At 42.2% G+C, this 13,592-nt stretch overlaps 1 protein-coding gene across 1 annotated transcript in view; it reads right to left on the bottom strand.

Annotated features, from left to right (window-relative positions):
• gldc (glycine dehydrogenase (decarboxylating)) overlaps positions 1-13,271 on the bottom strand; it is a 29,203-nt gene extending 15,932 nt beyond the window's left edge. Inside the window, exons 1-6 of the mRNA XM_057831484.1 lie at positions 11,858-13,271; positions 11,668-11,746; positions 2,885-3,020; positions 800-964; positions 655-732; positions 436-583 (exon numbers count right to left, since the gene is read on the bottom strand). Coding sequence (XP_057687467.1) covers positions 436-583; positions 655-732; positions 800-964; positions 2,885-3,020; positions 11,668-11,746; positions 11,858-12,112 — 861 coding nt within the window. The 5' untranslated portion in view covers positions 12,113-13,271. The remainder of the gene's footprint in view (positions 1-435; positions 584-654; positions 733-799; positions 965-2,884; positions 3,021-11,667; positions 11,747-11,857) is intronic.
• Positions 13,272-13,592: the final 321 nt, after the last annotated feature.

Below are 13,592 nucleotides of genomic sequence, written 5' to 3'. Positions count from 1 at the left end.
CGTCTGGATCTGTTTCCCAAATCAATGGGAAGTGTCCCAAATCAGCAGGAAGTGACCCGGAAAGGGTCCCACAATCAATAGTAAGTGACAAAACATGAACAGGAAGTCACCTTGAAGTGTCCCCATATCAAAAGGAAGTGACACCAAATGAACACCAAGTCACCATGATGTGTCCCCAAATCAAAAGGAAGTGACACAAAATGAACAGGAAGAGAGCTAGAAATGTCAACAAATCAACAAGAAGTGAATCTAATAAACAATAGGAAGTGACCCAGAAATGCTCATAAACGATGTGACACAAAATGAACAAGAAGTGACACAAATGTGCCCAGATCAACAGCAAGTGACCAGAAAGTGACTAGAAATGTACATTATATCCCTGATCCCTCCCAGTCTTCCCAATGAAAGTAAACTGGGTGACAGTGGCGGTCTTACCCCTCCTTTGTGCGCCTTATCCACAAGGGCGGTGAAGTCTTCCACCCGGCCGTCAGTGTCTGGATACTGGAAGAGAACGCCACTGATATCTTTCTTGCTGAAGTCCATCTCGTGGGGCAGCTTCAGCACCGTCTTGACCCCGATGTAGCTGGAAGATCACAGTCAAGCGGGGCGCCAATATCGGACCGGCGCCGTTAGGAGATTTGCGCGTCTCCCTACTTGGCTCTGGTCTGCACCACCGCAATGGTCTGAGGGTGACATCGAGGGTCCACGTAGAAGATCCTTCTTTTGTTCTGTCTGGGAGAAGAACGCCAGACGGTTCCGCGGAGTCTACGAGATGAGCGTCGCCGCGGTTCGGCAGTACCTGTGGCAGAGTTGCATGGCCTCGGCGGCCGCCGTGCCCTCATCCAGCAGCGAGGCGTTAGCCATGGGCAGGCCCGTAAGGTCGCAGATTAAGGTCTGGTAGTTGAGGAGCGATTCCAAACGGCCTTGGGAAACCTCGGGCTGATAGGGTGTGTACTGAGTTACCCTGCAAGGACACCACTTGCAATGAAGAAAGAACTTGGGCGACCGTCCAAATTTGAGTCACAATTTAATAGCATGAGATTAGTTGCGGCATACAGTGGTATAAAAGTTATCTGAACCTTTTGGAATTTCTTACATTTCTGCATAAAATCACCATCAAATGTGATCTGATTTTTGTCAAAATCACACAGATGAAAAAACAGTGTCTGCTTGAACTAAAACCACCCAAACATTTTCATTTTAATGAGGATAGTATGCAAACAATGACAGAAGGGGGGAAAAATAAGTGAACCATCACATTTAATATTTTGTGCCCCCCCACCCCCTTTGGCAGCAATAACTTCAACCAGACGCTTCCTGTAGCTGCAGATCAGTCTGGCACAGGACTAATCTTGGCCCATTCTTCTTGACAAAACTGATGTAATTCAGTCAGATTCCGGAGATGTCTGGCATGAATCGCTGTATTTAGGTCATGCCACAGCATCTTAATGGGTTTCAAGTCTAAACTTTGACTTGGCCACTCCAGAATGTGTATTTTCTTCTTCTGAAACCATTTTAAAGTTGATTTACTTCTGTGTTTTGGATCATTGTCTTGTTGTAGCATCCGTCCTATTTTTAGCTTCAACTGCCTGACAGACGGCCTCAGGTTTTCCTGCAAAACATCCTGATAAACTTTTAATTCATTCTTCCATTAAGGATTGCAAGTTGTCCAGGCCTTGAGGTAGCAAAACAGCCCCAAATCTTGATGCTCCCTCCACAATGCTTCACGGTGGGGATAAGGTGTTGATGGTGAGCTGTTCCATTTTTCCTCCACACATGACGTTTTGTGTTACTCCCAAACAATTCAACTTTGGTTTCATCAGTCCACAAAATATTTTGCCAAAACTTCATGCTGTTGATTTTGGGGTCTTTCTTTCGATTTTGGGGCACTCATGGGTCTCTTCCTGTAGTTTTTGGTTACTTATTAATTTCAGGCTGTTCTTAGGCTACTTCCAGTACATTTTGGATCATTTCATTTTTATTTTAGGGTATTTCTCTGTCACTGCCTGTTGATTTTGGGGAATTTGGAGCAATAAATTAGATGTCTATTGTTGTCAATGCAGGTATTGAGTGAATTTTGGGTCACTTTAAACTACAAGGTCACTTCCTGTACATTTTGTGTCATCTCTTGTTTATTTCAGGGCATTTCAGTCATTTCCTGTTGATTTTGAATCACTTCCTGTTGGTTTCGGGGCACTTCAAGTCATTTCCTATTGATTTTAGGGAAGCTATAAGTCACTCTCTGTTGATTTTGGGTCATTTCCAGGTCATTTCCTGTTCTTTGGTCACTCCCTGTTGATTTTGGGTCACTTTCTGATGATTTTGAGGCATTCCCTGGTCGCTTCCTGTACTTTTTGTGTCACTTCCTGTTAATTTGGGGGCAATTAGAGGAAGGTGTGACCACCAATGGAGATTTTTAAAAACTTAATGGGACTAACTGGAAAATTTTTGGGGTAATTTTAACATGCCATTGAAAATGTATTGGGATGTTTTTGTCAAATTTTACTAAATTTGTATTTCTTTGCCAAAAACTGGCTTACAACTTTTTTTTTTCATGTTTTAAATGTGTGACTTGGAATGTAAATTGGAGCCAATAAATTTCAGCCACGGAAGTGACCCAAAAATGCTCCAATTTAAAGCAGGTTCCCCAAAATTAAGTGATCTGTGAGCGTGCAAAACATTTCTAATTTTGTTTTGTTTTGACATTTTCACTTCCCTGGTAAAATGTCAAAAATCTCGGGAGTTTGATGCAATCATGCGTGAGACATAATGTCCTTTTTAATGAATGCGCAGCACGAGTGGGAGTCACACAAGTCACGTTAAAACCAATCAACTCGCGGTCAGTCATCTGATAATCTGAGGTCACGCGAGTTCGGCCACTCACCATCCGGCATTCTCCAAGAGGTTGCGCTGGATGGGCGGGGGGACCGAGCAGTTGTAGTAGCCCATGCCGATGTAGGAACGCCAGACCTTGTTCTTGGATGCGATCTTGTGCAGTGACTCCAGCACTTCGTTCTCGCCTGGAGACCATCACAGAAAAGTACGTAGGGTCATTTAGTCAAAACGGATTGGACGTCTAGCGCCATCAATGGCACAGAAAGATGAGCATTCAATGCCAGTCCTCCCAATTTAAATGAACTAAATGTCTATTGGTGTCAATGTTTTATAGCCCCCTTCCAGTCAAAATGGATTTAAAGTCTAATGCCATCAATGAGCTAACAAGGACTTGACTCAAAAGTGCCCCAAAACCAAGAGGAAGTGCACTGAAATCAACAGGAAATAACCTGGAAATGCCCCAAATTGTTTATTGATTTGGGGTCATTCCTGGGTCACTTCTTCTACATTTTGGCAGCAGGGCCGAGAACTAAAAGTGTTATTTGGTATGTGGCAAAACTGATTTTGCCATGTGGCATTTTTTTGCCATGTGGCAAAATGTATTTCGGCATGTGGCATTTTTTGGTTTGTGGCAAAATGTATTTTGGCAGGTGGCATTTTTTTTTGCCATGTGGCAAAATGTATTTTGGCAGGTGGCATTTTTTTGGGTATGTGACAAAATGGATTTTGCCATGTGGCAGTTTTTTGCCATGAGGCAAAATGTATTTTGGCATGTGGCATGTTTTGCCATGTGGCAATTTTTTGGCATGTCGCATTTTTTTGGTACGTGGCAAAATTGATTTTGCCATGTCGCATTTTTTGCCATGAGGCAAAATGGATTTTGGTATGTGGCATTTTTTGGGGGGTATGTGGCATTTTTTTGGTATGTGTATATATATATATATATATATATATATATATATATAAAATAAATACACATTTATTTGTGGCATTTTTTTGGTATGTGTATATATATATATATAAATACACATACCAAAAAAATGCCACATACCCAAATCCATTTTGCCACATACCAAAAAAATGCCACATGCCAAAATACATTTCGCTACATGGCAAAAAAATGCCACATGGCCAAAACAATTTTGCCACATACCATGAAAAAATGCCACATGGCCAAAAAAAATGCCACATGGCAAAATCAATTTTGCCACATACCAATTACCACTTTTCGTTCTCACTCTCTCTCCATTTGGGGGCATTCCTGAGTTAATTCATGTTGATTTTTAATCACTTCCTGTTGATTTTGGAGGCATTTGTGTGTCACATCCTGTTCATTAGTCATTTCCTTTTGGTTTCGGGCCAATTAAGGTCACTTTCACTTTTTGATGATTTTGGTTCACTTCCTGTTGATAATGAGTCACTTTCAATTGGTTTTGGTGCAATAATGAATCTTTTTCTAGTGATTTTGGGGCATCCCTGAGTCACTTGCTGGGCATGCCTGTACATTTTGTCTATGGCGGGGTCATTTCCTACACACTTAGGGTCATGTCCTATTAATTTTAGTGCATTATCAGGTCATTTCCTGTTCATTACTTGCTTCCTGTTGATTTTAGGGCATTTCCAGGCCACTTCCTATTGATTTCGAGGCATTTCTGGACAACTTTGTGTTGATTTTGAGGCATTTCCTGTTGGTTTTGAGGCACTTAAGGACACTTTCTTTTTACTTTTAGGGACCCTTTCTGAAGATTTTGGTAAATTCTCAAGCATTTTAGAGTATTTTCGCTTTCTGTGGACTTCGGGGCATTTCACCTCCTGTTGGTTTCAGGGCACTTAACGTCACTTTATGGGACACTTTCTGATGATTTTTGGGCCATTCCCGGTTTATTTTCTGTACATTTATGGGCTTTCCCGGGTCATTTCCTATACGTTTTTGGTAATTTCCGATTGATTTTCGGGCATTTCCAGGACAGGGTCACTTCTTTTACATTTTGGGCTACTTAAGGGTCACTTTCTGATGATCTTGAGTCACTTTCTAATGATTTCAGTGCAATTGAGGGCTATACAAATAAAATTGAATTGAATTGAATCCCAGGTCACTTTCTGTTAATTTAGCACTGATACATCAGCATTCAGATAGTCTTCCGAATTTAACCCTTTATAGGGCAAGTGACTAGCCAAGTAAATCATCCCCATTTAAAAACAAACTTAAATTCATTCATGAAATCAATGTATTGCTCAGACAAACCCGAAGCGACGATAAATGAACTACAGATGTCCACTTTTTGTAGCGTCTTTCCTTTCCCCAGTAGTAGTAGTTGAGATGGGGTGCTATTGTCCCATTCCTGTCCGTTGCTAAGCTACCGGAGGAATCTCGGCGCTGGCTTTGGCACGGCTCTCGTCAAATGAGGAGGGGGCTCTTCTCTAGATGTTTGCAAACAAAATATGTCCCGCTTTCCTCGCTCTCGCCCACGTTCTAATCTCTAGTTCTATGAAAATCCCATTTGTTCCGCGGCTCCGAACATCACCCGTCGCGACGGTTAAGCGGCCGCGTGTCGACTCGTGATAAACAAAGTGGATCAAACTCGCTTCGGAGAGTTTGTCCTCAAAGGGTTCACTTTAGGCCGCCGCGATAAATAGGCTGATGTCACACCGTGCGAGGCGGTTGTATTCTATTATTCTCTGCTGGCCAATCAGCAGGCTGCAGGGGGTCTTTCCACATTCCCCCATTATGTGGAATCATTTGGGGGCGCCTTAGAAATGCAAAAATAGCCCACTTTAAAGCTGACGGGCTGCATTTGACAGCGATAGACGTCCAAACCACTTCAAATGGATGGGACGTCTGATGAAACGTGATGATTCATTGCCTCATCAACCAAGTGGAGTAAATTCCAATAGGATTCTACAGGGAACTACAAAATGTCATTTCTGGAGAAATCGCGCTCTCCTGGTCTGTAAACTTTTAGGGTGTTTACAGGTCAGTTTTGGGGCATTTATGGTTAATTCCTGATGATTTTTGGGGCATTTTTTGATCAATTTCTGTCCATTTTGGGTCCCTTGTTCATTATGGGGCATTTACATGTCACTTGCGGTGGATTTTGAATCACTTCCTGTTGATTATGGGGCATTCCCGGTCGTTTCCTATTGATTTTGGGTCACTTTGTTGATGTTAAGGGAATTTACACTTCACTTCCTGTTGATTTTGGGGTGTTTCGGGGTCACTTCCTGTTGATTTTGGATCACTCGGTTGATGTTTGGTCACTTCTGTTTTAGTTCTGTGCATTTATTTGTCGCTTCTTGTTGATTTGGGGGCCCTTCTGGGTCACTTCCTGTTGATTTGGGGGTATCCCAGGGTCACTTCCTGTCGATTTTGGGTCAGGGCTTATTGATCTTGCGGTGACTTACTATTCATTTTTGGTCCCTTGTTAATTATGGAGTATTTACAGAACACTTCCTGTTGTTTTTTCAGCCACTTCCAGTTGATTCTGGGCATTTCTGTGTCATTTCCAGGATTTGGGGGCATTCATAGGTGATATCCTGTTTTAGGGCCATTCTGTGTCACTTCCTGTTGATTTTGGGTAACTGCTTTTTGATTTTTAGGTCACATACTGTTCATTATCCTTGTTCATTATTGGGCATTTACAGGTCACTTTGTGTTGATTTTTGGTCACTTTGTGTCGATTCTAGGCATTTCCGAGTCACTTCCTGTAGATTTCCGAGTTAAGGCAGTAGGCCTGCACAATATATCGTTTGAACATCGCCATCGCAATGGTCACATGCGCAATAGTCCCATCGTAGGATCTGCGATTGTAGTTTTTTTTTTTTTTTTTAATGTAAACTTTAATTTTTCTTCATAAAAGCAGCAACTGTGCAAAGACATGGCTTCCTGGATCCCTTTTACATACAACAATCCTCATCATTCATAGATAAACCTCCTTAGCCTTGATTATACGGTATTATATGAATAATAGGGATGTACCGATCACATATTTTTGCACCAGAGTCCGAGTCACCTGATTTTGAGAATCTGCCGATACAGAGTCCCGATCCGATACTGAAAAAAAGTTAGATTTTTTTGCCTTGACGCTGACGCTGCTGAGAACAGCCGCTCACATACACATTGAATAAGTTGCTACAGCACACTTCAGACTGTCTACCAAGCTTAATGATGATTAACACATTTGTGCCTTTGACCGTAGAGCTACCGAGGTGTCACTGGCCAGATCAAAGCTACAAACCTGTCAGTCATCGATAACTTTAAATACCAACCGCCAGCTGCACTGGTGATCAAGGGGCCGTTTACATGGTGACGAATACGAAAAATTTCAAATTTGCATTTATATGGTTCTGTCTCCATTCGAACAATGTCCCAATTCCGCATGAAAACAATGCAGTATTCATACCAGGCCCCAGGGGGCAGTGCAGATTTACAAGGCGACAGCCAATGATGCACTTTGACCTTAACAACCTCCTCAGCCAGGAAGACAACATACCCGCCCACTCCTAGCAATGGCATTTTTCTTTTGCTCCAAAAGGCACAAAAATGGAAACATTCAACATATTTAAATTTAAAATATTATAAAAACAGTAAATTAAAGCTGATGTTTCGCCATTTGCCGTTTTTAATGTTTGGGCGTGCGCAGCGGTGCTACTAATGTGACGTGTGCAAGTGCTGACGTAATCGGCACGGGAGCTTTCCATTGATATGCATGAGGAGCAATCCCCCGCAATGGAATCCTTCCACTTTGGAGCCCGGATTCAATGGTTTGCATCTTCGCCCTCTGTTTTCACCGACACTATATGAAGGTGAGGCCATTCCGCAACACAGTCATCGCACCTTGGTGTCGCAGAGTCGCCATGTAAACTGCCTCCAAGAAAAACTGTTTGGTCGTACTGCTTAACAGGAGGAAGTTTGAGAGGCTGCACAACTATTCATTCATTCAGTCTCCATGCCGCTTATCCTCACGAGGGTCGCGGAGCTGCTGGAGCCTATCCCAGCCAACAACGGGCAGTAAGCAGGGTTCACCCTGAATTAGTTGCCAGCCAATCGCAGGGCACAATGAGACAAACAACCATTCACGCACACACCCATACCTATTTACAATTTAGAGTGTTCGACCAGCATACCAATGTATGTTTTTGGGATGTGGGGGGAAACCGGAGTACCCAGAGGAAACCCACGCAGGCACGGGGAGAACATGCAAACTTCACACAGGAAGGCCGTAGCCCGGGATTGAACCCTTCAGGCGGATGTGCTAACCACTCGGCCAACCGTGCCGTGCTGCACAACTAAGAAGCAGAAAAAACATAAAACCCGATCCTTTTCACCCGATTCCGATCCTCTGAAAAACAGGTTGATCACCCTGATTTTCAATCACGTGGTCGTATCGGGACATCTCAAATTAAAATAATGTGGTCATAGTGAGTAGACCAAAGTCTTCCCAAACAGAACTATTCAAGTCATCTGGTGAAAATTCTTCTAGTTTTGATATCGCAATATAAATTGCAAACAACCCATAAGTCGCAATGGCAGTTTTTTTTCCCAATATCGTTCAGCCCTATAAGGCAGTGTTTTTGTCCGAAATAATAAAAATGGTAATTTTTCAAACGTTTCTGTGCAGCAATACAAAGTATCTACACAAAAAGGCTATTTTCAAGCGGTACATGGATCAATTTTTTAGTTGTATACTTTCCGCGTAATGATGATTTTTCCTTGACATGAATGGTACGTTGCTAGTTCAGCACGTTTTATCATCGCCTCATTGTTTGCGCAATTGTGTACTTAACAAGTCACCGCTTGATGATTTACTGATGAGCTCGCACGAGTGCTGACACAACAAGTAGCCCTTTTTTTTTTTTGTATGGACCATAAATACAAAAGTGGGAATGATTAACTAAGTTTGTCGGAGTCACCTGGCGATAGGCTATATTCTATTGGTCGGGCCAGGGGAGGCGCGGTGCTACTGCCGGTCTTTTTGCTGCTTCAGCTGTTTTTTTTTAGGCTTTGTAAAGAAGCAAAATGAGAGGACAACAATGGTGCTACCGCTTAGCCCTCAAACACGCCTCTTTCACCGTTTCATGCAGGTCAAGCGTTGCAAACGTTTTAACGTTTACGGTAGGGCCAAAAACACATCCGGTGCAAAAATCCACATTCCTGTTGATTTCGGGGCATTTAAGTCACTTCCTGTGGATTTTGGGTCACTTTCTGTTAATTTGGGGTTACTTTCTGTTAATTTCTGGTCACTTCCTGTTGATGTTGGGTATTTCCCAATCACTTCCTATTGATTTAGGCTCACTTTCTGTTGGCAAAAATGTTTTGGCCCAGAAAGCCCCAAAATGTACAGGAAATGACCCTTGAATGCCCCAAAATCAACAGGAAGTGACCCAAGTACACTACCCTATTATGAAACAAAACAGTGGCCCATTCTAAATAGAGTGACCCAAAATCAACAGGAAATGAGCCATAAGAACCGTACATTTAACAAGGAAATGACACATAATTGACAGAAGTTGACTCGGAAAGGAATCTAAAATCTGCATGCAGGGACAAAAAAAATCAATAAAAATGATCCAAAATGTACACGAAATGACCCTTGAATGCTCCAAAATGCATGGATTGGAAAGTGACCCCGGTAGGTCCCAAAATGAACAGGAAGTAACCCTTGAATGCCCCAAAATACAGAGGAAGTGACGCAAAATCAACAAGAATTTAGCCATAAGTACAGTACACCAAAATTAACAAGGAAGTGACCCATAATTAACAGAAAGTGACCTGTAAATGCACCAAACTCAAGAGGCAGTAACAAAAAAATCAATGGAATTGGAAAATATTCCAAAATGTACAGGAAGTGACCCTTGAATGCCCCAAAATACAGTGACAGGAAGTGACCATAATTAACAGAAAGTGACCTGTAAATGCACCAAATCAAAAGGCAGTGACCTAAAGTCAATGGGAAATGATCCAAAACGTCTAGGAATTGACACAAAATCAACAGTAAGTCGCCCACAATTACCCCCAAAAAACTAAATGAACTATTTGCCTGTCATTGAGATTGCTAAACATCCAATTCATTTTAAACAGGGTGGACTGGCTGTCAATGCTCATTTTTCAGTGCCATTGACAGCACTAGATGTCCAATCCTTTTTGACCATAGGGATTGAATGTATAGCGCAGTCAATGGCAGCCCATAAGTTAAAATGATCCTCTAACTTAAATACATGTAGGCCCTAATAAACCACAATTGTTCTCTTGTACTAAAATATGTACTAAAACGCATAAAATGATAAATCAATGGCAATATTTTATAATACTTAGTCCATATTTTGACCGTTAGTTGGCGCCATGGTTTGCGGGCTTGCAGTGATGACGTCATTGGGATCTTTCCAAATGTGTAGCGTGTTCAACAATTGCTTATTGCTGCCTAAACTCGTGAAGTAGAATGCTTTGAAAATGACCTGAAAATTCTCCAAAATTAATAGATTGCCACCCAGGGGTGCTGCCAGGGATTTTGGACCCCATGAAAAGATATCAGTTTGGGCCCCACCACCAATGCCGGGACACACACACACACACACACACACACACACACACACACACACACACACACACACACACACACACACACACACACACACACACACACATTTAGAGTATCAACTATGTAATTTCCTGCATTCTGGGGAATCTTTACACAATAATTTTGGCATTTTCTGCATTAATTTAGGATGAAAATATGCTTATGTAAACATACAGCGTTTAGAGCAATAATGAATAGACTGATATCATCTATAAGAAATGTACTGAGGGCCATCTTTTACAATCTAAATGTATTTTTATTAGGAATATTCTCAAAGCAAACACCATAATGAATGACTTAGAATAAATGTTTTAACTTAACTATACTACAATACACATTGCAGTATACAGTATACAACTGTTTTAGTATGAAGAGATTGCTAAGGGTTTGCCTGCTGTACTGATTAAATGTAAGCTAAAAGTGGAGCAAACACGAGTTAGCAAACAATTACAGTATTTCATTATGGAGTAGGTTTAGCCTCATCTGGAAACTCGCGATCTCAACTATAGGCTACATTTCCGAAGCGAGGTCTCTTGTTAACAAACTAAATTCAATTGATGGCAAACTAAATTAAATAAATTGATGTCAAACTGGAGTCAAGCCGATTTTAAAAAAGAATTTTAATTTGCAGACGATTACCTAATGTTCTAATTTTCTGTGGGCCCCCATCAGGGCATGGGCCCTTAGAATCAGTATCACTTTTCACCCCTATACGGCGCCCCTTATGCCACCCATGGAGGGGCAAAGCATCAATTTTCTAGTTATGTATTCTTTTTTTTTTTGGAGGAGGGTTAAAAATAAACAAAATAAATGTACAACAGTAAACATTTTTTTACCTTTATAATTTACGTTTACACAAATTGATCTCCATTTTTTAAAACCCCAGACACACAGCTTCAATTCTACTACAACCGCAATCATGACTAAAATAAATAAATTTAAAAAAAAAAAACATCATCACTATTCTTATGATCTTTGAAAGGGCATTTAATTTATTCATTGGCGGTGTGAAACTGGTTCCAACTGGTTTGAATTGCTTGTTTTTAGTGTTGTTTTTGCGCATGCAGAGTGACAACGGGGCAGATGACATTCATCCATCCATCCTTTCATCCATGTCACCTTATTAGGAGCCCCCTCGGCTGTGATGTAATGTGACCGCTGGAACCAGATTAAACTGGACTTGGGACCGGGCGAGAAACTTTGCTCTCTCTTATTACCGTCATCATGCAAGTCCCCCAATAAGCAAGAAGCAACTTACAGACGGGGTCGTCCAGCCTCATGCTCTGCCTCATGCGGATGGACGACGGCACCGTGTTCTCGATCAGCTGCTCGATAGACTGAAAAAAACAACAAACAATCAAAAATGGCAAGGAATTCTCAAAAGACGTGAAAAAAAGTGGCGGACGAGCTTTTCTCGTCGCGTCTTTTTTTTTTTTTTTTTTTTTTACCTCCAGTCCGAGCGCGTCCAGCATGTCCCGTTTCTCCCGCTCACCTGGCCCGATGTGCCGCTCGGCGAAGTCGTCGTGCCGGGGTAGGATCCGCTCGATGCGCCGAGAGCAGCCGGCCGCCGTGGTCCGGACTTCGCGCGTTGCCAGGGACGCTCCGAGTCCGGAGCGGCCCCGGTCCAACTCGGCGCGGCTCCGGTTGGCCGCCCGCACGGCTTTGGCCGAAAAGACGGCCCACGACCTGGCGCAGCGTTGCATCTTTTGTTTGTGGAAGAAAAGTTGGAGAAGGACGGCGTGGTGCGATGCGAAGAGGAGAAGAAGATAGAGGAGCTGCCGCTGCTGCCGCCGCCGCTGCTTGTACTGCTGGCGGACTCCAGAGTTGATACAAGTGCACGCAGTTGCACAAGAGCGAGCCAATCAAAGCGCGGAACGGCGAAGTGACGTCACCGCCAGCCCAAGTTAAACAGCTGCTCGACTTCCTCACGTGATGGACAGAATTCTGCCACTGGATTTTTCAGAAAGTTTGGGGCAGCAAAGTGATATTCATTTTGAAGGACATAATACCTTTTCTCGTAGGCACCGTCTAACTGTTTGCATTATTCCAACACACTTAAAGAGCATACGACAGGAGAAAAAAGTCTTAAATGGCATTATTATGTGAATTACAATCATATTTTGAGACGATTCGACTATATACAACAATTTAGCAAAGAGAAGATGACGAGAAATTAGTTTTTTAATCTGCCGGTTAGCCACGCCTACCATTATAGGGCTTTAGCGTCCCCAACAGGTGGATGACGTCAGCGGTAGACTGGGCTCATCGGTTTTACTATTCAGCCCGTTGAGGGGGAATTATTCAGAACGAGGAAAACGCGACGAAGAGAGCCGCAAAATGTCATTGTTTCAGTCTCTCGACTCCAATATTTTTACAGGATATTCTTTTTATCCACGTATTTTCCCCAATAACGATATAGACCCTACTCACCTACGTCACAAAATGACGTGTCGCTGTATCCGGCCGCCATATTGTCCGTATTTTTTAGACCTATTCTCATTGTTTTCAATTAGTCGTGCAAGTTATAGAGCAATTCATGGAAGCCCCGGTGTTATCTGACGCCGTAAACTCATTGGATGCGTTGCATAAAAGGCGTTATGTGGAAAAGCTTCAGTTCATCCATTCGCCAGATCCATATTTGATGCCTAAATCGATGTTTTTCGACCCGCTGTCTTCGCCGTCTTTGCCTGACCCTGATATTTACAACTATCTTGTCCACACAAAATCAGCCTATTCTCACGAAAGTTTGAAAAACTTTAAGAGCTTGGAGGCTTATAAATGCTACGTTGCTGGTTGGGTGAAACAGGTCCTCGTACACGAAAATTCGGCAGGAATCTTGTGCTCGGGAAGGTGAGTTACAAAATTTTCAATTCAAAATGTTTTGTTCTTGCATCCACTGTCAAGTCTAATGTATTTCATGTCATTTGTCAATGGAGCTAGGGCTTTTAATGTTTATATGGTTTAGCGATAGCACTCTCACTACATACATATGTAATATGTAATAAATATGAAGTGCGATAGCAGTACTCCAGATTGTCCCTAGTTGAATTTATTTTTTGGCTTTTGACCTCAATAGTGAAATTGTAAATTAATTGTATGACAACTGTCTGATTATCCCCTTATAATTATATATTTTCAGGTAGTTCATTCACAACGTCTGAGTGTATGTTGTCGGCGATTAGC

This window comes from Corythoichthys intestinalis, chromosome 3 (genome assembly GCF_030265065.1).
Source record: "Corythoichthys intestinalis isolate RoL2023-P3 chromosome 3, ASM3026506v1, whole genome shotgun sequence".
Classification (NCBI taxonomy): domain Eukaryota; kingdom Metazoa; phylum Chordata; class Actinopteri; order Syngnathiformes; family Syngnathidae; genus Corythoichthys; species Corythoichthys intestinalis.
The sequence above is the reverse complement of the archived record's forward strand: the minus strand, read 5'-3'. Positions and strand labels throughout refer to the sequence as shown.